Raw genomic sequence first — 26,549 nt, forward strand, 5'->3', positions numbered from 1 at the left:
TAGAATTCCAACTCTTCAATTCTGTTGCTCATGACCCGAAAACATTGATAACAAATAGCAGCTGAAATCTGGAGAGGATTGGAGCATGCACAGTTTGATGTAATATGTTTTTATTGCATTGCAGATTTGTGTGGTTGCATAACCAGATTGAAAATAGAAGCTTGATGGGAAATCTAATCAGTTAAGCTCCAAAATTCAATCCGGTATCATTTGGTGAGAGGGCAGGACAGCTGATATGTTCACATTCTGTGCTGTGTTAATCCAGCATGTTCATTTCTTGATTTGAAGAGAACTGCTTCAGGGGTGCTGCTCGATATAAAGCTCTGCTGCGGACGGTATTTTTCTTGAAATTCTATCCTTTGTGTATGAAATGTGCTATACATAGAAAATAAAAGTCTTCCTCAGTCCACTCTGAGCACTATTCCACCGGCAATACTGCACCCGGTGGAATAAAAAACATATATCATGGAGAATCTCAATCTATTTTATTAACATGAAAATTGTACCCTTCATATGGAAATGTTAACAAAATCCAGGCAATTGAACTGTTGAAAATCAGAATTCATATGTCATTCATAATAAACTAATCATTGAATCAACAATTAGAAATGTTGAATGTAAAATGAAAGATGAAATTATAGTCATGTTCAACATATAATTGAGACAGTGGGTTTTGACACCTTGTCTTAACTTTGTTGTCTGAAAACAGAAAACATTTTAAAAAATATATTGTTTTCCGTTGTCTTAATGAACCCACTGTTGACTATATAAACTTTTTTAGGGGTTCGTCAAAGAAGCCTTAACATTAATCCAGATGATAATATGAATCACCGCCGAAATACAATGGGACGTTCCTCAAATTCCAGATGCATCACTCCATAAAAAAAAAAAAAATTCTAGTAGACATAAAAACAAACTGACATCGTCAAACGCAGTTATGAATTTTGAACTTTTATTTATTTATTTATTAAAAGTTCAAAATTTATACAAGAATAATCGGTCGTTTTTGTTTTTCTGGTGTTACCATTATAGTCTTTCGTAGTCTCGTTAAGGGGGAACGTTCGGTGTTCATTATTTCAGTGCAGAGTGAGACCTCGTAACTTCCGCCCGCGTGCGCTGTGTCCCCCTCTTCCCATTGGCTCCTCCGGGGTGTCTGCGACGCAGCGTGTAGTTCCGCCCACAGTCTCCTCCAAATACTAGTTGAGAGACGAAGGAAAGCGGCAAGGAATCAGCGGTCGGTAGCGCGCGTTGTAAGAAACGAATCACCGTTTATATCCAATAATATCACCGGGGAGGAACTGACGGAAACCCACCCGACACTTATTCTACCGACGAGGTGAGTCGTCCACGCGTGTTTTGACGTTATAGCTTCTTCTTTTTTCTCTCCCCATATACCATTTGCAGATGTTGCCCGATGCCACAGGAGATTATCTCGGAGCTCAACCTGTTCACGTCCCTGACTGCCTTTCGTATCTGTCTTTTTTTTTTTTTTAGAGGAATATAAATAGAAACGACGAAGCACTGCTGTAGGAATTAAAAACACCGGCATCGGCAGCACTTTCAGTGAGCGTTTTTAAAAAACCCGCAGTTGAACTGGAGGCCTAAAACAATGCGTTACATCGTGAATTATCGAGCTAAAACAACTGCAAAAGAGTGTTAGCCGGATAGCCGTCACTGTTGGTCACTAAAACGGGGGATACGTTCTCATTTCCACACATGAATTCCGTGTAGGGATTTGAATTGACGTCTGTATAGTAATGAAACCAGTTTTGCCACTTGTTTTTTTGATTTATTAAACATATATCCACATAAATTGGAGTTTGGTTTGGAGTTTGAACAGCGAGCTTTTAAGGCTAACTTAAAGCTAGCTTAAAAGCACCGCGCGGCTTCTTTATCTCCTCCTAAAGATAATCCTCAAAGTTTATCCGAATCAATAGTCGATCAATCAGTGATGGAAACTGCAGGTGATCCACCATCTTATCGTGACGTGATGTACTACAATGTCACGGGTGGACACGGGAAGGTCATACAGGTGGGCAGTGTGACGTCAGGAGGAAGGTGGGCGTCAGGTGTTTCCCCCCGTTTGCTAAAAATAGCCAGTGATTTTAAAAGCACACGGTGTGCTGCAGTTTGGTACGAAAAATATCAGGAACCGTGGGTGTGTGACGTTATTTTTCATAAGAGATTTTAAAAAAACGCAGTGAAGTATGACGTCATTAACGTCATTATAGCCTTCATCGACAGAGCTCCACCATTTGAGCCTTAGCCCAGGTATCTAACATTTGAATTCATAGTTGGTGGGGTTCAAGTCAGGTGTTTTATCTCCCACAATGCACTCCACTGGGTCACATGGTATGAATGGTGCTTACACAACAAGCAACAAGCAGGATATTTGTTGTCACTCACAACACCAAATCCATAAACTGTTGTTGACATTGTAAAAGGCAATAGATATCTGACAATAAGGTTCTTTCTATGACCTGATCTGGAAGCAAGTGTTGTGTTTTGAAAGCAGGAGAGAGATTAACAGTGCGTTAGTTTGAGTTTTATTGCCGTATCGTTGTGATCGTTCGTCTTCTGGTTGATGATTATAGTGAAGACCTAATGCCTAACTAACGGGAGGGTCAGCACCTTTTTTTTTCTTTTCTTTTTTTTAAGATATATGTTGGACTTGAGATCTTTGAAAATGTCCAAGATATATGTCCACCTTAATGAGTCCCTATTTAAAAAACAGGTTTTTATTGCAATGCTTTAAAAGGAGTTTTGGTCTTATCTTTTCAGTTGTGGAGGGATTCAGCCTCACATATATAATGAGGAAAATTAAAACAAACTCACTCGGGCATTCTGAAGAAAAGTTAAGCAGCACAGGGTAACAGCGCTGTTCTCACAATGGCTTAAAAGTCGTCTGCATCAGGAAACAACACTATTAAGATGCCATTCAGCATAGATTACAACTGGCACATAATTCCTTCCAGGGATTACAGAGGACATAAAAAGTGAGAAATGCTGTTGTGTGGAAGAGGATTTCTTGCGGGGATGAATGTCAGGGGATAATACTCCGGGGAGAGATGGAGACCCTAATTAAGCCACGCTGCTGACAGTGAGACTTGTGTTCGCATTCATGCCAGCATTACTGTATCTATTAGTTTGCCAGCCCCCCCTCCTTCCCTCCCTCCCCAGGCGAAACACAGTCTGTGCCAGACTTGGATCTTTAATGGGACGACTTCTCCTAATTGGAATAATGATACCTCAGTAGTCAACATCACATTCTTGTCATTTAACTATTGCTTTGCAGTCATGAGGTGCCAAGATTGGGTTTTTAAAGAACACAACCGCCAGGAAAATGTTCACACCCGATCTGTATTTTGAGTTTGACCCCCTCTGGAGCTGAGGTGCTCCTGCTGTGTAACCGAATTGCATCTGTAATTGAGGCTTTGTCAGGCATAGACTTACAGACATTGTGCTGCACATCAGCTTAAATCTTTTCAAAATAAAAATAGCCGATGCATACACACTTCTGTTCCAGGTTCACATCTCAAATTTCCCTTTCATGGCAGTTCATCTGCTTTTTCAGACAGCTATTTTATTTATCCCCGCTCCATTAGGTTTCTTTGTTTCTGCGTAGATAGACTTCAGAATGAATACGTTTGCTGTGAGCAAAATAACAAACGGTTGTCATCAGGACTGTGTGGCACTGAAGCTGTGCCTTTTTTTTTTTTTTACACTCTAGTTTCTGTATCACACTCCCCTCAGGTTTACCGTTTCCCTTCTTTTCATCAGCCTCAGCAAAATCATTATAAGGTGATGAGAAGAGGCATATTACAGGTGGTGCGCTTGTTGATTTCAGGTGTTTTATGCAAACCATCATTGACCTCTAGATGCCCCGGACTGCATCGCTTTACAGTTTGTACTCTGTGCTTTAAAAGAACCTCTGCTCACGCACAAAAGATATCTATGTCTTGCACAGGTTTGCCTTTTTTTTATTATTATTATTTCTGAGGGTTGTCTTTTGTTCCCTCGTCCTTCATTCTTCGAGTAAGAACATTGTTTCTCCTGTGTGGAATTTCATTGTGTTATCTTTGTGAGTCCTGCTTTGATTGGAAGCAAAGAAAGATGACCTTCCAGTCATCGGTTGAAGCCTATCCCATATATTTATTTACCGTGGCTCATGATGGGCTGCACACAGCATGAATCGTTTCATACCCGGCTTGTTTTAATGGTTCTCAGGGAAACCCTAGGAAAGATAAATGTTTTGCGGAGGCAGCCTCCCAGTGATTCCTCCGACTCTCTTCCATCTAGCAGCAGCTCAGTTCTGACAGAGACGATCCAGATTGAAGGTTTCATGCGTAGAGATTTGGTCCCTGGTGAGTCCAAGTCACGACTTGTGCATTTTAACACTAATGCATATACAGTGGACACTGAGTGCATGTCTGTGCTCAGGTATGACTCATAGCATCAAAAGTTAAACACAACATCTGGTTATGGGTTCCTTTATGTGTCTGTTGATGCGAAGAGAAGTGAACAAAGATGTAAATGATAGCGAAAAGGGTGATTCCATTTCAGTGGAACCTCCAGCTGAGCTGAGGATGACTTCCCGTTACCAAGGACGACCGCGTTGACAACACTCTGTACGTTACAGAGAAGCCACCTCCAGTGCTTCCGTGGGAGGTTTTTGTGACAAATCAGTCACGGCGACAGCCAAGCCGACCACATGGATAGCCGTGTTAGCGGCTTCGGCGTTGCTGTGTGGCAACAGGCACAGATTCATTCAGAGGAACGGGCTGATTCACATTCAAAGGCTTCAGAGGTCTGCGCTCGCCGGGCTCGAGTGTTCTCGTGTGTCTGCGCTCGCTTAATGTTTTATGGAGGAGTGTTCTGCTGTTTCAAACAGGCGGATTGAAGTGTGTGTGACGTATTTGGACAGGCTACACAGGCGTTGTCATTGGTGACGTAACAGCTGCTCATCAGCCAGTTTGAGTGTTTTACCCGACTCGCGCGCGCGCGCACACACACACACACACACACACACACACACAAAACTATGTGCACACTCCATCTCTTGCACTTTGACTTTGTCTCCCTGACCTATCACCATCGGCTTATTGCAACTAATTTGCTTCCCCCCCTCCTCCCCCCAAAGACATGCTTGTCACATCAGTCTCTGCTTGTGCACATTGATTTATTAAGGTGTGTCACGGAGCTACAGCTGTCTGAACGGCCATCCTGTTATTACCCATCGATCATCATTTTAAAGAATTGGCTACAGCAGCGCCTTCATCTGGAAAGATGAGAATCTAATGTGTGTGTGTGTGTGTGTGTGTGTATGTATTTTTTCCTATTGTCCACTGGTTAATTAAAACCTTAAATGTCAACACATTATTCTCTTGCTGTTGGGTGGAATGATGTAACAATAAACCGCTATCATGTTGAAACAATTTCTCATGTCAAACAAAATCCACAAAGTAAACAACATTTCTCGACAATCTGCTCACCGACTATCAGACAAAGATATTTTCACTTTGGCAATTCCACCTCTGCTCCTGTTGGGGTTTGGCAGAGCTATGAGGGGAATTACCTGAACTCACCTCTCATCTAAGCGGGAGACTATTATATTCATTCGCCTCTTTTGTCTGAACTGCTTCGCAATCTGTGCAACCAGCCGTCATGCAAATGAACAAGATGGGCGGGATGGGTCACGAACCGAAGCAGCCAAGCGTGGTCCATCTTGAGAAGAGGTCTGGTTCTGTTCTGTTTGTTTGTTTTAGTTGTAGTCCAGTACATGATAGGGAGTGTCGGGGTGCTAATAGGACACCAGTTTTCATCAATAACGCATTGACTCATAGACGCACCAATACGGCATTCAGAGCGGAGGCCGAAATGTGGCAGGGCTTACTCACATCCCAGCTGCACTCGCATAAAACTCAATACCTTGCATATCATACACATGCAAAATTCATAACTGCTACACACACACTTCCCCCACCCGATGTGGACTTAATGGATTTTGAGGTTTGCCGGTTGGAAACGACAATTCACCTTGGGAAAGACGAATTTGCTTTTGGTCTCCAGGTTTGCGTTGGTGCAGTCAGTTTGGTGCCGCTGCAATTTATAGGCAATAAATTTCCACGCCTTCTGACCATATTTAGGAATCCTGTACCCGTACCCGAGAATCCAGTGTTTTCACGTGACAGATGAGGCCATTAAATATGTAGCTTTAAATCAATGCAGCTGCTCTTAAATCACAGGAGACCATTAGCAGATAAAGTGACCCCTCCAGGAATGCTGCAATTTTTTAAAAAGCCCTCGGAGTGCACCAGGGTGGGGGGATATTGAATGTTTTACAGATGTGACAGGATGTGTCACATGGCACCTTTAAGAACCTCCATCACGTGTCACAATCTAAAACAAATCTATTCAGCAATTTCATTACAGGGGATATTGAGATAGTGTGTTAATATTTCCTTACGCCTCTACTGTATGTTGGTAAGTAGATCAGCTCACTGGTTGCTATGTGCAAATTGGCGTCTTTGCTGATGGACCCGACTATTTCTTTCACACTCACACACGGACACACACTTTCCAGTGATGGATGATCAGTTTGGGATTTCCCTTTAAAAATGTGCGGCCGAAAGTCTCCTTACAGACGAGGGGAGAGAAAGGGGGGGGGGGGGTTGTCGTCAATTAGCGAAGAGTGATTATCGATTAGTGTTTGTGATTGAAAAGCCCATTTTTAGTGCTGGGTGTTATCAATCCCAGAAGACAAGGTCACAAGTCTCTGCTCACACTAATGATATTATGTGTGTGTGTGTGTGTGTGTGTGTGTGTGTGTGTGTGTGTGTGTGTGTCTCATAGCGCGGCAGTACATGCAATATTGGCCCTGCACGAGTAATAACCCACGCTTCATCCAAGAGTTATGGCCGACTGTAGGCTTGGGGTTATTACATGTGGTAGTGACGGAGTGTGACTTCATGAGGGGGAGGATGATGAGTCAATTATAGTAAGGGATGCATTTAGCATTCATTGGTCTATTTTAATTCTAGATGGATCAGACCAGATCAGTACAAAGATGAAACAAATAGCCGTTTGATGGTCTATTTGCTTCATCTGTTTATTTTTAGAACGGCTGTTAGGTTTTTATGAATAGATGCATTATTTATTGCTGTTACTTTGATATTATTTCAGAACAAAGACCAGTGTCAGGAAGTGTTTCAGGCTTTTTTTAAGCGTTCCTTTCCTCTTTGCAACCAATTAGACATAGTTTTTGCTTCGTCATCAAGTGGCGCTCGATGAAAAATGAGAACCAAAAACTTAACCCTTTTTTAAGCACCTTAAAAAGTTCTTGCTTTTACTTTTTCTTTTTTAGTTAATTTGCTTCACTTGACATCACATCATCCCGAGATGCGAGCGTCAGCCTTACACCGAAGCAGGTGTACCTGCTTACCAAATATAGCCTCTTTTTTTTTTTTTGAGAGGGTAGTGTTCTACATGTGTGGAGGGGTCTGGGCTAAGAATAGAAACAGATAAAGAGATCACAGGGTGTCTCTCCTGTTAGAAATTTCAATAGAAGAAAGAAATCAGTCAGATTGTGTCAAGACAGCCTGATGAGGAGGAAGACGGAGCCTCAGGAGGGGAGGCGTTCAGTTAATTAAACGGATGTGGAGCACGGGGCGCCGCTGCGTGAGAGGCAGCGCTCGTCTTCCTGCTCGTTCATCTGGGTGTTTGCTGACAGCATCAGCGGGAGATGTTCTTCTATAGGTCAGCATGGAACAGTGGGAAACGGCAGACTCCAGGTCATGTTCCCTGTCTTGTGTTCTCTAGAAGAGAACACAGTTTGTCAAATTGTAAAAACAGTTTTCTATTTTTTTCTTATTCCAAGGTTGTTATTGACGTGAAGCTGAAACGCCTAACAAAATGGATTTCCTTCTTTTTAATTCTCTTACCAAACAGTGGTTTAGGGCATAATCAGGAAGTGATCCTTGTAGCAGTCCATTAGCTTTACTCCGGGGGGGGATTGCTACCTCCACGGACTGTGAGCTGTAAACACGGGCTTGGCCTGATTTAAGAAAAGTTGGAAAGAAAGTTGTGGTCACGTTCCTCCTGCATGGAAAAGTCTTTTCAACTATGAGGTTGATATTACCACACCAGCGATTGTGCAGGAATAAATGTCTAATTTGTGTGCAGCCCGAACAGCAAAAGGGTGTTGACATAAATTCAGACGAGCTGTTTGCAGCAGGGTTGTGTATCTGGAATTTGCGCTGCCCTATTTTCTGTTGTGATGGGATGTCTGGTGAAGTGTGATTTGCAGACAGAAGTTCCAGTCGATGACAATGATGCCTGTGTTCCTGTTTTCAATGGAAAGTTGCTGTGGAATAATTAAAATTAAAGTTTGTTCCCGTCAGTCTTTTGATGGAAGCAGCCCATTAAAATCCTCAGCGGCTCTGAAAGCCTGAGTGAACCTGCGCCATTCCTCCAAGGGAGATGGAGTTTAAAAATAGTTGTTTATTTGGATGTTAAGTTATCCTTTATCTGTCTGTGTGGGGGAATTTATTCTCTGCTTTTAATTCAGTGGGCAGCCACCGTGGCTCGTTAGACTGGGCTTCAATTCCAGTTTCAACTGCAGTTCTAAACAGTTGGAAGAATAAACCCAAACTCTAAAACTGGAGACACTAGAAGGGGGTGGACAATATGACATAAAGGTTTTACGATTTACAGTGACTATTATGTGGCGCTGAACCAAAGAGTGGAAAAATATTCATGTTTTTTGGCTCTAAATTGAAATAAAAATGTGTTGTGAGGATGTTAATCCACCGGGTCTTCATTTCATCAGCTGGTGGGAGTAGATGAAGGCTTTTGTTTTGCTGCTTCCAGCCAACATCAGAGGATTTTCCCAGCTTGACGCCGTCGCTCCACATTTTTTCGCGTTCTTTGTTATCAAAGAAAATAGCAGTTACGTCACGTAACTCTGGTTCAATGAGTGTCGTGTGGAGACATGCTATCCCAGCTGCAGCAAAGTGCCTCATTTGTAGCATAAGTTTAAAGTTACTCGTTTCACGGTAATATATTTATCACAAATTGCATCTCATTTTCTGAATTTAAGAGGAACACGCCATCAATTGTCTGGATTTAATTATGTAAAAAAAATTAACCAGAAAGGCATTAGAATTACTAAATAAATCTGTTTCATGGGGATAATCATACAAAACTAACATTTGCAATGAGATTGAGTCAAGCAGCAGACACAATTTTCCTCATCGTAAAAGTCTCTCGACTCCAGAGGATGGATTTCGGCTTTGCATCGCCTTGGCGACCTGTGTGACGGCTGACTCACTGTCTCCATGGAGGGTGGGTTAATGCGAGGTCACTTTCATTGTGGCCAGCCTGAAGCCAAATGGGTCAGATGTGAATAATGACGAGGAGGGAATTCGAAGTTGTGGTTGCCGTGGCGATGAAGAGGGAAGGGGTCAGGTGCGTGTGTACGTATACGGGCAGGGGGGGAGGTTAATCATCACAGCTGGGCTCTTAGTCATCCATCATGTAATCCGAAGGCCCAAGGTGAGACGATGGATAGAAAAAGACAGGGAGAGAGTGAATGGAGTGAAGGGGGGAGAGATGTGGGAGGGGGCGCAGTAGATGCGTTCATTGATCGCTGATTGATCACTCTGTCTGCTGACATGACAGCGACTCGACCTCTCTTAGCAGGAAGAGACGCTTTTTAGCAAGAACGTCAGTCCACGTGTATTCTAGTTTTAGTGGTTTGGGGTTTAAAGTAAAGACCTTTCTTGGGGATTTAAGGTTGTGCTGGGGGAGGGTTGACTAGGCCTCACCATGCAGAGACGCAATACCCGAAGAATGGATGGAGGAAATCATGCAAGCGTGAGAGCCGAGTGGAACACACGGTGAAGTTAGAGAAACCATTTGGGAGAGTAAACCGACACAAGGGCTATAAATGTTGGGGCCGGAGGGACTTCGTCAGCTCTCGCAATCCTCCCTACATCCTATTTCACGTCGGCGTCGTAGTGGGAAGAAGTCCTCGAGTTGCACGGATTGCAGATGAAATTTCCCTCCTGTGATCTGAAGCCCTTTTGAGACAACCTTTTATTTTTCCATATCAGTTACGTTAAGACAGGAGACATCGGGATCGCGTGTCGTACATCAAATCTTTTTATTTCGGTTTGACTCGATCCCTTATCATCATCTCTTCGCTTCTTCTTTCTGCTCACATTCGTCCCTTGGGCCTTGCCCGGCTTAGAATAAACATCAGCAACCGGCTTTATCTCTATGGCAACCGTTACGCATGTAGAACAACACATCGTGCACGGCATAGGTAGGACGGTCTGTTGGTGGTTGTTGCTAAATGAGATCTAGATGTTCTCTGAGGGGAGTTGGGGTACTTTTAGGAGGAGGTAATGGTGGTTGGCTACATGTATAACCCAGTATGAGAGGTCCAGTTGGGAAGTGGGGGGGTTGAGCTGTGAAAACCGCCCAATCAGCCCAGTCAGTCTGTCAGTTGGTTAAGCCTACCCTGACCCCGACCCCGACTCTCAACACGTTGATTACCCCGCTGGCCTGCTACAATTAAAGCGGCTTTTACCTCCCTGCTTTCTGTGACAGCCTGAGGAAGTGTTGGATTGATCCGGCCAATGAGCTCAACAAAACAGAGCTTTTAATTTTTCCTTTTTCCTTGCTCACTTGTCTAAATATTATTTAGCACCACCGTAGAGCCGGATTTGTCCGCAGGGATTTTGTCATTCATGTTTTCTTTCCCCGTTCTGATTGCTGAGTATTTCAACATTCCATGTTTCTACTTTCTCTTTTTTCATCCCTGACGGTTTTATGTAATCTGATGATAATACCCAGTTGAACTCATCTGCTTCTGTGGTTGTTTCCATGCATTGTGCTGTTTGTTACCAAGGCCAGATTCTTAACGGGCAGTTGCTTGGTCAGCCCGGGGTCAGGCACAGGATGTAACCGCTGGTATCACAGTTATGGTGCAATGTCGTCACGGGTGCTAGGCTACCCCCCCCCCTCGGTTCACTGCTGGAGTCATCACAAGCCAACCCTGAAGGTTATGCAATCCTGACAACTCAAGGTCATTACATGGAGGGGGGGCTTTGAGTCTGACTCAGGAAGTGAATGTAGCCTCTCCTTTAGCTTGGATGGTAATGTGTCCAATCACATTTGCCATTTTGTTTGTTAGAGAGCATTTATACTCATGATGATTGGTCTGTAGCAACGCTGAGGTGCAGGAGGGTTGCCTTGGTTTGTAAGCATTGACCTGGAAGAATCAGACACTCCATCTGTTATTTATGTGCAACATGAGCCCCCGCCCCCTGGACAGATCCAGGTAATTCAATACTACTTCCTGTACTCACCTTGCGCAAACAGGCAAGGCTGAAGTGACATATCAGAGAAAGAGGTGGAAGAGGACATTCTGTTTGCAGGTATTGGTCGGGACAAATGGTTGCTTTCAGTGGGAAAAAAAATTACCTGGGCTTGAAAGGAAATGACCTCAGAGGCCGAGAAACGCCACCAGTACCGGACTTCTTCTGATTTAGCTACCTACCGCCACCTCTGTTAGCACCACGTGAATCAACTACCCCAAAACAAATGAAGACACACCGCTTTTTATTACAGCTAGAGAACAAAGTCACGAGGAAAGAGGATCCAACCCGTCATTGTCATTCCTAACCACCTGTTTTGGGTCTCATTTGCATGCATTAAAACATCCATTAATATTAGATGTAGAGTAGGACTTCAGTCAAGCAACCCCCCCCCCTTTTTTTAAGTCGATCAAAGTCAATCTCAGCCTTGTAACCATAATCTATAGAACTGACTACAACTCATGTAAATTCATTTAAATGTCTTTATTTTGATCAGTACCATGTTAAACACACTCTACATTCCAATCCCCCAAATCTGCTTGATTTTTTTTTTCATTTCCCCATTTCGCTCAATGTATAATGAATAACTGAGTAATAGCAACAGGCTGGTTTTAGACATTGGTGAAATTATTTTTGGAGGTTCTCACTTCTTCAGTGTCATGCTCCGGCCCAGACAAAAAGATTTCATTTCGCTTTCATTAAATTTTAACAACACAGAGAGAAAATACTGACCCAGCTGAATTTCACATTTTTTTCATTCTTAGGAGCAGTGGTCTAAAAAAACTAATGAACACATTGCCAACTTGAATGAGTGATGAACCCCAAGTGGATAATTCTGAAGGTTATTTGTGCAGATATCACTTGAACCTGACGTCAGTCTCTCTTCTCATGGCCATGGTTGTTTTTGCCAGTCTTCATGTCTCAAGCGATGCTCTCTGTGTAATGTCTGATGCTTCTCTGTAATTTTAACATCTGTTCTTGTTTGTCCCAAGACAGAGGCGTTGATAGTTACCAGACAGGAAGATGGACGAGCTGCAGGATGTACAGCTGACTGAGATCAAACCACTGCTGACTAACAAGGTGAGTTATGGGAAGTTAGGATGCTGTCTCGTTGCTACGGCAACAGGTATGCAACTGTGCATCACGCTGGACAGTAAAATGATTTTGAAAAGGTAAAAAAGAATGTGTGTATAACAACAAGCTTTGGACATTCGTCCTCATTATGGATTAATTTAACAGCCTCTTATATTACTTGATCACAAAATAAATGCTTAACTTAGCCATGATTACAGATTAATGTTGGTGTAATGTTCGATTTTTCATGTTAATCCATTTGCTCAACTTTAACCAATGAATTATGCACTTTGTTAAGCATCAGTCATTATTACTGTACTGTTCATGCTAACAGCAAATGAAGTATAGTTGAAATGTCCTTGCTAAGGATTATTACATCTTTTTTTTTTTTGCCATGTTTTGCACCTGGAATCTGCAGGTAGAATCAAACACAGAGCTGCAGCTCTCTGCATGGCCGCCTTAAAGCAAATACATACGCTAAGTATGAAATACTGCAGTTCCATTCATCAAAGTGAATTGTATATATCAGCTCCAGTGTGGGGAAGAAAAGGAAGGGGGAGGGAGAGAGTAAGTTAATAGAAAAAAATGGATAGAATGAGGTGAACGGGAACAGGATGAGTTGGGCACGTAACACGAGACTCGCAGAGACAGAAAATATTCTGCAAGTACAAGAGATCAAACGAGAAGTGGAAGAAATTCATCTCTTGACTTCTTAGTGGCTGAAAGACTATCAGTTGAGAAAATGCAGAAATGGAACGATGGATGTAGGTGGGAAAAAAAAAACTTCATTGGTGGTTCAAAGCTCTTCCTGTCCTCTTCGGACGACCTCCTCATCTTTGCTACTCCATCTCAGCGGTTGATGCTGAGGAGGCAGTGGATGTGTCTGTCGATAGAGAGGAGTGTTTCGTTCTCCCTTCAGGCAACTGTCACAGACTGTCAGGGAGGCATTGAGCCTCCAAAGGGAGAGGCTAATAATGGGTAAGCTCTCTGGACATCACACCGCCTCACTGATGGATATCCTGGATGAGAGGGTGTGTCTGTCTGTGTCTCGCTGCAAGATATCTGAGGTCGAGATCCTGACAGAGATGACGGGGTAGAGATCAGGAAACTCAAATTGAAGATACCAGTGGCGACACCTCACTCCCCCTAGTGGTCAGTTTCTGAAATAGTCTGCAGCACTTACCAGCTCCACAGCAATGGAATAGTTTATACTGTTTGTTCCATGATTTCTGCTGCACCGCTATTTTAGTAGAAGAAGAAAGGAAGAGTTTCAGCCTCTATTTACCTCCACACCCACATGCTCCTTACTGTTCTGGGCCCAACTAAGTCCCCTAAGGGTCGTCTCTGTTGTCGTTGCCCGGTCTCACTCCACTGCCAGTCTGTTCGATAGCTTCCTACTAGCTGAATAAATACAATAACCCCAGCTTAGACACTTTGCATTCATGAACAACACCATCATTTGTGTAATGTGTTTCTTAAAGATATCATTTTAGAATGAACATCCATGTTACACCAAAGCCATATGCATTATTATTATTATTATTGTTGTTGTTGTTGTTATTATTGTTATTATTATTATTATCTGTTTGTGTGGAAATTTGACATCATAATCTTATGCTTTCCCTCTATTAAAAATTTCTTGCAGAATGCACGCAACTTCCAGGATTTCGACTGCCAGGTGAGTGACCCTCTGTGCTTCTACTCTGTCCTGACTCCATTCTTAGACCTCTTAGAGAGTTCCTTCAACCCTAATTAGATTAATTTATTCAATGATGTCAGAATAATTACCCCATCCAACAATCCTTGAGCAATCAGTGCTCCAGATGATGGTCTTTGATGGTGTCTTTGCACGGGGAGTGGGTTTGCTTGCCTTCTGGCTCCGCTGTATGCAATTAAGCTTTTTCTTGTTGCAAGGAGTCTCCATGAGGAGCGTCTCCCCACTAGTAACCTCTCTACTCTGTGGGTATGATGTCTGCGAAGGGTTAAACCTCTCATCCCTCTCGTTTCATGCAGTCCCAACTGCTTCCAGCATCCCACCAGAGCTAAATATAGCTGCTGCAGGCTTGGGAAGAGAGTAAGCATGTTATTTGGAGCAATCATGCTACATGTTACACGCTCCCCAGTGAATGGAGCCTTCTGCATTGTCACCATTACATTAACATTGATTAAACACTGCTGCTCAGTCACGTTTCCAATTAGATTATTTTGCTTCACCATTTGATCAGTACACTCTGGCATTTGCGTGTGGTTTTGTGTGTGTTGGTCCTTTGTCGGGCTATGGATGAGCAGACAGTGTTATTCTGAAGCAAAGACCACCCTCAACTGAAACACTGACTGTAATGGAGTACATCTTTTTAGACAGATATTTTATTTTATTTCCTGCTGGGGTGATGTCCCCTCCTCTTTTGCTCTTCCTGATGTTTTTATCTTGGTTTTTTTCTGGTTAAAGTATTTCTTTAAAGGTCTAATCGTACATTCAGCTGATTGCAAAGCCCAATGACCCATTACAAAAAAAACCAGAATGACTTGAAATGTTTACGTGCCACTGATCTATCAGTCCCTGAACAAACGGCTTGCCTGGCAGGGGCCTCGCAAATATGCTGTTCTGGTTAAGCCAGGAGAAACACGGCAAATCTGACTTGGTTGCAGGAGGAGAGTTGGTTAGCAGTAGAGTCCTGTGGCGAGTTTGGCTGGGAAGATAATTGTGTATGAGCTAACTGGTCCAATACAGCAGAGCTCAACACAACAAGACTGAGCGATTCTGTTCACATGAGGATGTATTAGACAGTTTTAGCTTTACAGCATTGCACTGAAGTGCATTTTTTGAGGAATGTGTTAAAATTTGAAGTTTGTGGTTACATCAGTTTAAATGTCTGTTGGATAAGAGTGTAACCTGGTACAAATAGTGACTGAAACAAGGAGTAGTAGCTTCATTATGGCCCTAACTGCTCACCAGATCCTGAATATTCTCTAAAATCCCTACAATTCATGAAAAATACCATTTCAAAGTCGTTTCCTCAGGGGAATTGGGCTCCTGGGGGCCTGCCGTTCATATCAATGTCATTTCTTGTTCCCTTGACAATTCTGTCATAGTGAAGCTGAATCATCCGACCATTGGATTGTTAACACCACAGATACAAATGAGTCTAACACAACGCTAGTTTCACTGAGTGTTGTTGCTCTGCTGTGCCGCAGCTTCTATTGACATTTAAATGGAGGCACAGCGCCACCTGCTGACGTGAAAAGGAAAGAATTTAGAATATTGGTGAGAAATTTCTGACCACAAACATGAAGGGGATATTTTTGTGTTAAAGATACATAGGTCTTAGTCACAGGTGGTAATCTACTTTTTATTCCGTCGTCACACTGAAGGACGGCCAACGTGACTCGTCCAGAATTAACCTGGCAGTTTTGTTCCGAACAGCAGAGTGAAGACATGTGACTGTTTGTCCTTTAGAGCTAGAATCAGAATGAGTTGTTGCTGCAAGCATGTGAGAAAAGTGACCCCTGATGAATTTGTTGCTGAGTCAATGCAGCACCTGGTGGTGAAACTCAACGGTACGACGTGCTGTTAAAGTCCATATGCGATAAGCTCATCAGTACAAGACCAAAGGTATTATGAAGAATTGTGTCTCTTTCAATCCATTCATTTTTCTCTACATGTGACCCAAGGGATGGGGGGGGCATGTTGTTTTGCTCGAGGATAAATCTATGGCATGTATACTGGGAGGACTGCGGCTTGAACCGACGAAAATGAAACTCTGAAAGAGATGTCACAATACTTTTAGGTTCCAATACTATACAGTAATTGCAAACGTGTGTTGAAGACCCTGTTCCTTCTCCATAACCAAGTTATGTCTGTTATTAAATTTTCACTGCCTCTTTGGGACCAGCAGGGGGCACCATCCATTTGTTCACCGTGTGGTGGAAGAGCTTTGTTCCTACTCTGCATGGCATCAGTCTGTTTTGAAGGTCTTGACAGTTTGCTCGTCACAGTATTTTCATCTCATTAGCATTTCAGTGTGTTTCTTCACTGAAATGCGGCGCAGACTAAACACGTAACCGAGCACGTTGTATTTGAATGACACGTCAAACTGCAGAGTCCTGCTGAGAAACGCAGCGACACCTGTGGAACCAGCTGTCTCCAGGACACGGGCAATACATCATTTCTATCACATGTGCACCATAATGAACACCACGATTTATGCACAATTAGTCCCATTTGAGCATGAGTGGAACATTTCCAGCCAATGTAGAACCGGCTGCTTTACTGCAGCTCCATTTAAAGCCATTAACAGTTGACTACTTATAGATTTCCACATCTTCTCCCTCAGTGAGAGGAAGATAAAGTGAATCTGATGACAGTTGTTGGTACACCCTCATGATTTGCAGCCATTTTTTTGCGGAGCGTTGCCCAGGGCGAGCTTTTAGAGTCTACTTCCTGTCCTCTATCAGTGACATCAGCAGCCTCTCCAGCTCACAGGGCTGCCTCTGCATCCTTTGTGTCCCATCACATCCCTCTCTTCCTCCCACTCTCCTCCTTCTGCTCCAAGCCCCACCCTCTCCCTTTGCCCACCTGACCCTCCGCAGTCCAATTAGAAACCCCGGTGGCTGGATGTATGGACGCGCTGCGACTACTAAGCACAAACTGCAGTCTCACTGTCCTCCCCCCTCGCTCTTTCCTCCTCTGTTTCTCCCACACACACACCCCCCATCTGCTTTCATTCAGATTATTTCCCCATCTCCTCCCCGCTCCCTCTGCTGTTTCTCCTCCTCCTCCTCTTCCTCTCATCCTTGCAGCTGCTGTTCTTGCTGCCTCACCCTGCATCCCTCCCATCGTACCGACGCTCCCTCCCTCCTTCTCCTCCCTCCCCCTTTTTGGAGATCGTCAAAGCTGACCAGCACACACACTCGCACATAGCATAGCACACTCCTCTCTCGCATTGGAAGAACATGTCAACTATTCTGGACCTGGACCAGATCGCATGCTCTGGGAACGGAGTGGTGAGTGACAAATGTGTCCTGCCTGTCTCGGTTCACCTGGCTGAGTCCTTGTATTTGTAAAGGGGTGTGTGTCAGTGTGTGTGTGTGTGTGTGTGTGTTTGTGTGTGTGTGTGTGTGTGTGTGTGTGTGTGTGTGGTCTGGTTCAGATTGAGAAATGTGTTTTTTGCACACTCCAAATGCAGTGACAGCAGCTGCCAGAAGAGAAACACTGATGGGTGTCTTTGCTGGTTCGCTTGTCACCACCTGCAGCAAATAGCAGACTGTGTGTGTGTCTGTGTGTGTGTGCAGGGTGCAGCACCCATGTGTGCAGTCCGCAAACACAAATTTTAATGCAATGTTATGAAAAATGCATGTGTGCAGTAACACGAGTGTCTGATTCTCCTAATGCCACAGCCGGAGGATGTGTACGTGCCTCCATGTGATCGTCCATCATTGCAGTGCAGAAATATTAAATGTGTGCGTTTGTGTTTATCCATAACCCTAAGGTGTGTGTGTGTGTGTGTGTGTGTGTGTGTGTGTGTGTGTGTGTGTGTGTGTGTGTGTGTGTGTGTGTGCGCGCGTGTGTGTGCATGAGCATGTATGTGTTATTCGCTGGATGGTGTTTTACTGATGGATAGTGTTAGTGGAAATGGACAGGGAGGTCAGTCACCCCCACACACTGTTGCAACAATCCATCAAAACCTTAGTAGCAGCAGCAGCACCCCCACACCCTCCCTCACTCACCACACACACACAGAAACACACACACACACACTCCCCCCTGCAGAGACCTTGAGTTTGTAGTTTCAGTCCACCGCTTCTATTATACACATGTGATGTACGAACGCCTCAAGAGCAGCCTGGCATCGTCACACTGGAGAACACACACACACACACACACACACACATGCATGAGGGACGTGTGTGTGTGTGTGTTGTTTAGGGTACACGTAAATGATGTCTGAAATGCTGACTGTTTCTGCCCTGTAATGCTGCTGCTCTCAGAGGTGATGGATGCCGTTCCTGGCAGGGCGGGGAACGCTGGGAGGGAGGGATGGATGAGAGAGAGAGCGATTGCGGGAAGAGGAGCAGCATGACATCGTCCTCTGTTTTCATGTTACTCTTTTTAATCACCTCCACCTCCATCTCCCTCCATCACGCCAGGACCAAAACCCAAGTATCTGACGCTCCTCTCACATCAGGACGAGTGCCTGCCCACCTCCAACCTCCACAAACATCCACACACACACTCTTTCAGTCCACACAATTGTGTTAAAGGGGTTTACTGCTATTTCTTTACTTTCCCATGATTGCAAACCCGCCCCATGTCTGCTATGATGGGATGCTGCTGTGCACAAATATACACTCATGCATGGTTTTGTCAAAGTCGCTGGCGTGAGAGCAAACAGATCAATACAGCTTTTCAACCACGCCAAGAGCTAAAGTGGCAGCTAAAAGATCCTCTCCTTCCTGCAGCCTTGCGCCCCGGGTTCATTATTCCCTCGCCTTGGTTTTGCAGGAATGTAACTGGAAGCACATGATAAATTTAAGCGCCGTGGCCTTTCGCTTTTCTCTTAGTCATACAGGACTCGCTCTCCCTTTCATTCTGTTTCTGTCGCTCTGCCCCGGCTTTCACGCTCTATTTCCTCCCATCTACCTCCAGACTCTCTCGATCCATCTTGTCTGTTTTTTTCTCTGTCATGTCACCGTTTTAATTTGCTATTGCTGGTTGGGGTGCCCACGCCTGCTTTATCTGGCACATTGGTGTAACAGAAGGCAGACATTCAGACAAGTCTGTTTTCCTAGTGTCCCAGACCAAGGCCTCAATGTCCACACCGGTTGTCCTTGACTCTGTCCTTGTCTAAAAATTGAAAGATCCGACTGAAGTTTCCTCCACATTTCTAAGCGCTCGTGGGTCATTTCATTGTCTGAGGGCAAGGCTTCCTGTCAGTAGTAGACGTTTTCAGGATTCATTCAATTTCTTGAGCAGAAGTTATATTTGAAATAAGACTGGGATATAGTGACATCCAATGCTATTTACATTTTTGCAACTGTCATGTTTCACGAGATAAGCTAATCTCTGTACCGACACCCACATGCATTCCATCGCTGACGAGATGAATAGTTTCCCTCTCGTGTTTGAGTCCACTCCAGAATGCAGGTAGAAATTGCTGCAGCCTTATCCTTGAGGATTAACACTTTCTCTCCTGAAGTGGTGAACGTTCATCACCTGTATGCCTCCTAAAGAGGAAGCAGGTCCGGTTAGAATCACGCTCCTGCTCTCCATCAGCCACTAACTGTTTCTAATCCAACCGGGGATCTGTATTATTAATGGAGGAGGCCGAGTGTCGCTCCCCACCTTCCGCTCTGGCTCTGTATGGTTCACACAAACACACACAGTGCTTCAGATTTATAGTGCATCATGTGTGAGGCAAAATGATTGAGGGTCCACCAAGTGTTTTTGTGGACCAGTGTATGTTTTATCGCTTCTTATTTCCAACTCCAGTTGTTTTTCCTATCTAAATCACTTTACCACCCCCCACCGCCCCCTCCCTGGTTCATAATGTTAAGCCTTGTGTTGTTATAGAAGCGCAGCAAACTTATCGACTCGGCGCTTCCTGACGCTCGATACGGACAGATATTTAAAAGACAGCCGTGGCTTTCTGGTGGGAGCTGCTGAATTTTAATGAGTCTAGGTTCACTGTTCCATTTTGCAAAGTCATACTCGTGAAAGCCAAGGGAGTTTCATACTTCGATAAAAAGACTGTTTCCCAGACAACTCACTCAATGCTTTATTTGTCCAAGGCTACAGGGGGTTGGGGGGTGTATGCTTTGCATCCTTAATTTGAAGAAAGACACCCCAAACACTTCATCGCTGTTTACTGAAGTTGTTTTTGTGCTGGTATGAATTTATCACCTCTCGATGCAAGCTTTGATCAAACTTTCGGCTGTTTTTTCTTCATCTCTACGGCTCCACCAGTCATTAACACCGTTCTCTTCACTCGCCGCAGGAGCATGACATCGAGACTCCTCACGGCGTTCTTCATGTGACCATGAGAGGCGTTCCTAAGGGCAACAGACCCGTCATCCTCACCTATCACGACATCGGCCTCAACCGTGAGTCATCCCAAACAGACTGCATAACAAATCGAAGCGGACGTAGCCGTGGTGACGTCCGCCAAATCTCCAGTTTTACTTTTTGAGAGGTCAAACATCTCGCGTCTCTCCTGTTTGCAGACAAGTCGTGCTTCAACACCCTGTTCAACTACGAGGACATGCTGGAGATCACCCAGCACTTCGCCGTGGTGCATGTGGATGCACCTGGCCAGCAGGAGGGGGCGCCTCCCTTTCCGAGCAGGTGGGTGTGGGACCGATTGGTAAATGGGAGCACATTTATTTACTGAGCTGGCAGTTCATTTACTAATGGGGGCACGTTTGTTGAACAAGCTACAAATCTTTTTTCTGATTAATTCAAACATCTTTCTGTGGATCTTCATCCATCTGTAGTTATCGCTACCCAACCATGGACGAGCTGGCCGAAATGCTGCCCTCCGTGATGACTCAGCTCAAGTAAGCGACTCCCCCTCGTCGCTATCTCATCACGGATAACTCGTATGTTTCTTCCCATCATCAGCTGCGTTTTCTCTGCAGGGTCAACAGCGTGATCGGCATTGGCGTGGGAGCTGGAGCGTACATCCTCACTCGCTTTGCTGTGAGTCCCCATCAGAACCAGACCCTTCATCCCCTCCGTAATGACTTGACATCTGTCTCAGCTTAACAACCGAATCTTTTCCGACAGTTCATTACGTTTCTGCTTACCAAATATTCCCGTCCAGCCTGCAAAGGGGTGTCAGGTTCCTCCAGCCGGCTGCGTCCCCTACCCGTAGCCCAGACGATGATGAATCACCTTGGTGATTTTCTCCGTCTCAGCTGCTTTCGACTTGTTTTCACTCTAAATGTGGCGATGCTAAAATGAGCGCCATCTGCGTACAACCAAACAGAAAGGGCCGCAGGTGATGGGGATGCAGGAGGGAGCAAGGAAAGATTACTGAAAAGATGAATACTGAAAAGATAAGATGGTGGTCTCTGTGGAAAGGCGAGACGCTGGTGTAAAGACGGTCTGTTTGGAAGTAATATAGAAATAACGCGATAGATTCCTAACAGCTGCTTTATAGAGTGTTGCAGGAAGCATCTGCAGCAGTTCCTTAATATTAAAAGAGACGCATCTTGGATTTCCCTCGATGACCTCCGTCTGTCTTCTGGCAAAATTACAAACACACCTTAATTTTGAAGCCAAGGATTTCATCTCCATTGTTTCATGTTTCCACACAAACAAGCTTCACTGTTCAATGTGTTATTTCATCGTCCATGTCGGACTGTGGATTTGACGCACTCTTTTCCTTGCAGCTGAATAACCCCACCCTGGTGGAGGGTCTGGTTCTGATCAATGTCGACCCGTGCGCCGAAGGCTGGATCGACTGGGCAGCTTCAAAGGTCAGTAGAATCACAGCAGATTGAACCTACTGGGCCACCGTACGCCTGCTATGTAGAGATATTGCTGATGAATTTTATAAATCCATGTTTTTACACCAAACTGTGTCCAAGTATTGATCATAAAATGAAGTGGGGCCTTAGGCTATTTTATTTTGAAATTTATAAATAATAAATTATAGCTATAAATTACTTATAAATAACAACGTGCAATTTAGGAACTTTAATTGTTTGTAATGATTTTGTTTCCATGGTTACAAGTTGAACTTGTAACCATGTTAAAAGGTTTTTTAATATTTGAACATGTCTCCCTTGTAAAGGTAAGGAATTTTTAAAGATTTTATTTTTACTTCTCTGTTTATATCTTCTCCCTGTGCCTCGGTGCAAGTTGCTTTTAGTGCACCTGGACCAGCTGGAAGACTTTTATAATGGAAAAACTGAGTCCGATGTGACTCAGCATTTCCATAGTTATTCACGAGCTAATCTCTACATAATAACCTAAAACGAAAACACTCCGGGTGGGGTTGTGAGTGGAGATGGGGAGGGGTGTGACTTCCAGCAGAACACTGCTACTGAACGTCATCTGTTTCCCTCATTTTCTGAAACCCACACAAGGATTCTCCATCTACGTGCTTCTTTTAGAAATGTTCAAATATTCACTGTGTCCTACATTCTGCACATGCGTTCACGGAGTCACGACCGCAGGTTCCTGAGAAAGCTCCCATTCTGTCTCTGCTTGTTTGCAGCTGTCTGGATGGACCAGTAATTTGGTGGATATCGTCATGGCTCACCACTTCAGCACCGTGAGTGTCTCCCGCTGCATTGTGGGACACTGAACCATTAAAGGAACATTCAAAGGCTTATTTCAGATTTCCCTCGATACCCTGACCTCATAGCGTAGCATACATTTACTAATTAATCTAATTCCTCTTGGATGCATTGACTCGTGACATGTAGGAGATGATTTAATAACTTAAAGTGCCAGAGTTGTGTACTATTTTTTATTTCTTGCTCACAAATCTTCTATTTTCAAACAATTTAATCACATTTTCAATCCTTGTTCACCAGGATGAACTGACGGACAACCAGGAGCTGATCCAGACCTACCGCCTCCACATCGCCCAAGACATCAACCAGGACAACCTGGCTCTCTTTTGTGGCTCCTACCAATAGTACGATCCAGTGTATTTGAATACAGTACATTGTGCATGCATTTTTTATTTTTTTTGTGAGGAGTTTCTACAGTTGAGGCAAATTCTTGTTCCAGTATAAGACCTTGTTGTTAACCAGATTTAAAAAAAGAAGAAGAAATGTAATTTAATAATCCCCAATGCATCACAAGAGTCGATCAGAAATAGATTATTAAACACTGAAGAGAGCAGACAAAGGGAATTTCTGCCCAGTCACCTCATGTTTTAGTCAGATCACGTTGTTCCAGCTCAGCTGAGTCATCATTATTTTTCTCCCCTTGCCAGCCGTCGGGACCTGGAGATCGAGAGGCCCATCGTGGGTCTGAACGAACACACAGTCAACACACTAACGTAGGTTTCCACACCGAGACGACACAATAGAGTGCCATCTCTGAGCGTACAGATTTGAGGATGTTAACAGCTTTTGTTGTCGTCTAGCTGCCCGGCGCTGCTGGTGGTCGGCGACACGTCCCCCGCTGTGGAGGCTGTGGTGAGTCACACTTCATCATCGGAGCACCGGGAGCAGCTGAGCTCACTATTAACTTCCCATTGATTTTTTTCAGGTGGAGTGCAATTCCAGGTTAAATCCCACCAAGACCACACTGCTAAAGGTGGGGCTTTTGTTTTTAAACTGTTGAATGAATGACTCAATGCAATATTTGATATGAATTTTGTAAGAATTTGCTCATGAAGCTAATTGTATCTTAGATGGCTGATTGTGGAGGCTTGCCCCAAGTTGTGCAGGTTAGTTTTTCATTATGAAAACACATGTTTTTATCTTTATTCTTTGCAAAAATTAACTTTTAATTTTCATTATTTACCGGTTCACAGCCCGGGAAACTTGCAGAGGCCTTCAAGTATTTTGTTCAGGGGATGGGCTACAGTAAGTAAACATTTCAACACATTTTTATCTACGGCTTAACTGCTTGTGGTTAAGGTGTGAAATGTCTAAATTTAAATTCGCTCTGCTTAAACTTAATCTGCACTGGATGTCCAGAAGTTTTCATCTTTTTTTTTTTTTTTGGATGACGCACCTGTGGTAAAGGTCTATGTTTGTAGAATTTCCTGTTAACGTAAGTGTGATAAGAAAAGTTAAGAGGATTTTTCACATTCCTGCGAAATCGTCACTAACCACACGCTGTTGAGGTTTGCCCTTGGTGTCTGAAACAGCACCATATTTTGTCAGCCCGCTCACGGGGAGGCAGTGTGAGCATCTCAGTGGAGGCTAACGCCATTTCCTGTTTACTCCTTGCAGCGTTTGGTCGCCACAACCCTCAGTAGGTGAGGTGTGTGTGTTTCTGGCGTGTCTGAAACGACAACGGCACTCCAAATGTGCTGAAACAGGCATTCGTTTCCTATTCAGCTTGTAGTGTGTGTGTCAAAGACTGCTTTTTTTTCCTCCTCTTTGCTGTACCAATGGTTTGATGATGCTCTCTGTTTTCTAGAGATGCTCAAAGCCATCTTTGTCATTCATTTGCTAAGAAAAACAACAAATTTCTCATTTCTGTCAGAACAAAACAATAGCGCTCTCCCATCCGTTTCAGTTTGCTTTGACTCTGTGTGTGTTTTTCTCTGATGTTAATTATCTTCTGCTCTCCCATGTTCTTAATCCTGTCGCCGTTGGAGGCAGGCTCAGTTTGGAGCCGGCGTCTTGGCTCCTCAGTGTTGCTTTAAAGGCCACAGAGTCTCCCCGTTGAGGAAATGCCACTTCAGGATTAGAACAGATTAAAAAGCAGTTTTTTCATGGAGAGAAAATGTGCGCAAAAAAAAAAAAAATCTTAACACCACAGTTTGTTTCTCAAAGCTGCTTATCCCTCATTATCACGTTGCCACGGTGTGAAACGCAGACGAGGAACCGCCGGTAAAGCGCAGCAAGCGAAGACCTCCTTGTCGTGTGAAGTCTCACCTGTGCGGAATAACAACTCTGCTTCCTTCACAACCTCCAAACTCCACAAAAGAAATGAAACACCTTTCTCTTTTTTTTTTCTTCCCTTCTTTAACCACTGCTTACAGTTCCCTACATTCTTCTCAGTCACCTCAGCAACGAATCAGGTACCGGGTTTGTGACCAGCTGCCAGATTTAGAAGGCTTCGGTGCCCACTGGCCTCCATAATTGATAAATGTCAGCCTATGCAGAAATCCTCCAGGGAGCTCTGTTTCATGTTGGTATGAAGCTGCAGCTCAGCCTGAGGCCGTTCTGCATACGTTGACACGTTCATCTAGTTTACCCCTTTTAGCATGGGGTTCCATCCTACTTTGTTGCATGACCTGCTGTTGTTTGCTGCCTGTCAGTTCAGTTGGATCGCACATGCTACGCTCTTGTTTTACTGTGTTTATTTTGTTGTCTTTTTCGAGATATGACACTTGCGCAACAATTTTCCGTCACTCATTCCTTCCGTTTCAGTAGCCTCCTTATTTGAGAGCTGCTTGCATGGGAAAGGCCCTTGTTGTCGCTGCATCTGGGTATCTGAATGCTCCCACACTGCACTGATTCTCTGCGCAGCATGAGTGGAATATTAATGCGCTTCTCTTTTGCAGTCCCGTCAGCAGGAATGACTCGTCTGGCTCGCTCGCGCACCACCTCCTCGTCGAGCATCACCTCCATGGACAGCAGTCGCAGCCGCAACAACCTCAACAGCCTGCTTGAGGGCAGCGCCAGCGGGGGCCTGGACAACCAGGCTGGACCGCAGACCATGGAGGTCTCCTGCTAAGCCCCGCACCCACTCCAGCCTTCCCTTAGTAACTTATGTGCCCCCTCCTCCCTTCCCTTCTGCACTCTCTCTATTTCATCCAGCAACTCAAAAGAGGGGGATCTGTAATGAACTATATGATTAAACAGTATAATAGATATATTAACAGATTCATATTCAGAGATATCTCGTACACTGACAGGCGTATTCCTACCAGATACCGGCGGTATGTTCAGATTTGTTGTTTTCAAATGAACAAACATTCACTCAATGGTTCCACCCACGTCTCGTATTTATTTATTTTAATGTCTAACCTTTCGTGTTGTTTTTATCTTAACTCCTGTTGTAAACCTGATTTAAAGTGTCTGTCTTTTAATGTGCATTTTTGCTGCAAAGTGCTGATGAACTGAAGTATACAGAAGGACTACTGTAGCTATGGTAATAGAAGTGTAAACGATGTGGGTGATACTGTAAAGAACAGCTGCAGACTGTAGCACACTGTTAATGGAAAATTACCCAGCACCACTCTCTTCACTTCATTTGTTTGGTTTGGTTTCTTTTTGTAATTGAAATCCTTATCTTTCTGCTTTTCTGTTGATGTTTTTGTTCAGTTGAGTAGATTGATTGATGTTTTAACAACCTTAAACAAGTGATTTCTGATGTATGAGGCCAGTGGTTCTCTCACGGTCCGCTAATTCAACTCATTTATTACTGAATAAAGCTACAACATTAAAACATGA

General features: G+C 44.0%; 1 protein-coding gene across 4 annotated transcripts; it reads left to right on the forward strand.

Moving 5' to 3' along the window:
- Positions 1-1,188: 1,188 nt before the first annotated feature.
- ndrg3a (ndrg family member 3a) lies at positions 1,189-26,549 on the forward strand. 4 transcript variants are annotated; one of them, XM_068315210.1, is made up of 17 exons: positions 1,189-1,336; positions 12,374-12,461; positions 14,101-14,133; positions 20,450-20,555; positions 20,676-20,796; positions 20,946-21,008; positions 21,090-21,150; positions 21,846-21,932; positions 22,676-22,732; positions 22,998-23,101; positions 23,405-23,470; positions 23,558-23,609; positions 23,683-23,730; positions 23,828-23,863; positions 23,951-24,002; positions 25,133-25,171; positions 25,658-26,549. In XM_068315210.1, the coding sequence occupies exons 2-17, from the start codon at positions 12,405-12,407 to the stop codon at positions 25,828-25,830; spliced, it is 1,155 nt and encodes a 384-aa protein (XP_068171311.1). In that variant the 5' UTR covers positions 1,189-1,336; positions 12,374-12,404; the 3' UTR covers positions 25,831-26,549. The 4 variants fall into 4 exon arrangements, with proteins under 4 accessions (XP_068171311.1, XP_068171313.1, XP_068171312.1 ...); XM_068315211.1 differs by having other exon boundaries at positions 1,193-1,336; positions 12,378-12,461; XM_068315212.1 differs by lacking the exon at positions 25,133-25,171.

The sequence above is a fragment of the Antennarius striatus genome, chromosome 5, assembly GCF_040054535.1.
Source record: "Antennarius striatus isolate MH-2024 chromosome 5, ASM4005453v1, whole genome shotgun sequence".
NCBI lineage: Eukaryota > Metazoa > Chordata > Actinopteri > Lophiiformes > Antennariidae > Antennarius > Antennarius striatus.

What these genes read in the sequence shown, in the direction of transcription:
- ndrg3a (XM_068315210.1), top strand. Translation starts at nt 12,405, where the DNA reads ATGGACGAGCTGCAGGATGTACAGCTGACTGAGATCAAACCACTGCTG. An exon ending in ACATCCTCACTCGCTTTGCT is followed by an intron (nt 21,151 to 21,845) that starts GTGAGTCCCCAT and finishes TTTTCCTTGCAG; the next exon opens with CTGAATAACCCCACCCTGGT. An exon ending in TCGACTGGGCAGCTTCAAAG is followed by an intron (nt 21,933 to 22,675) that starts GTCAGTAGAATC and finishes GCTTGTTTGCAG; the next exon opens with CTGTCTGGATGGACCAGTAA.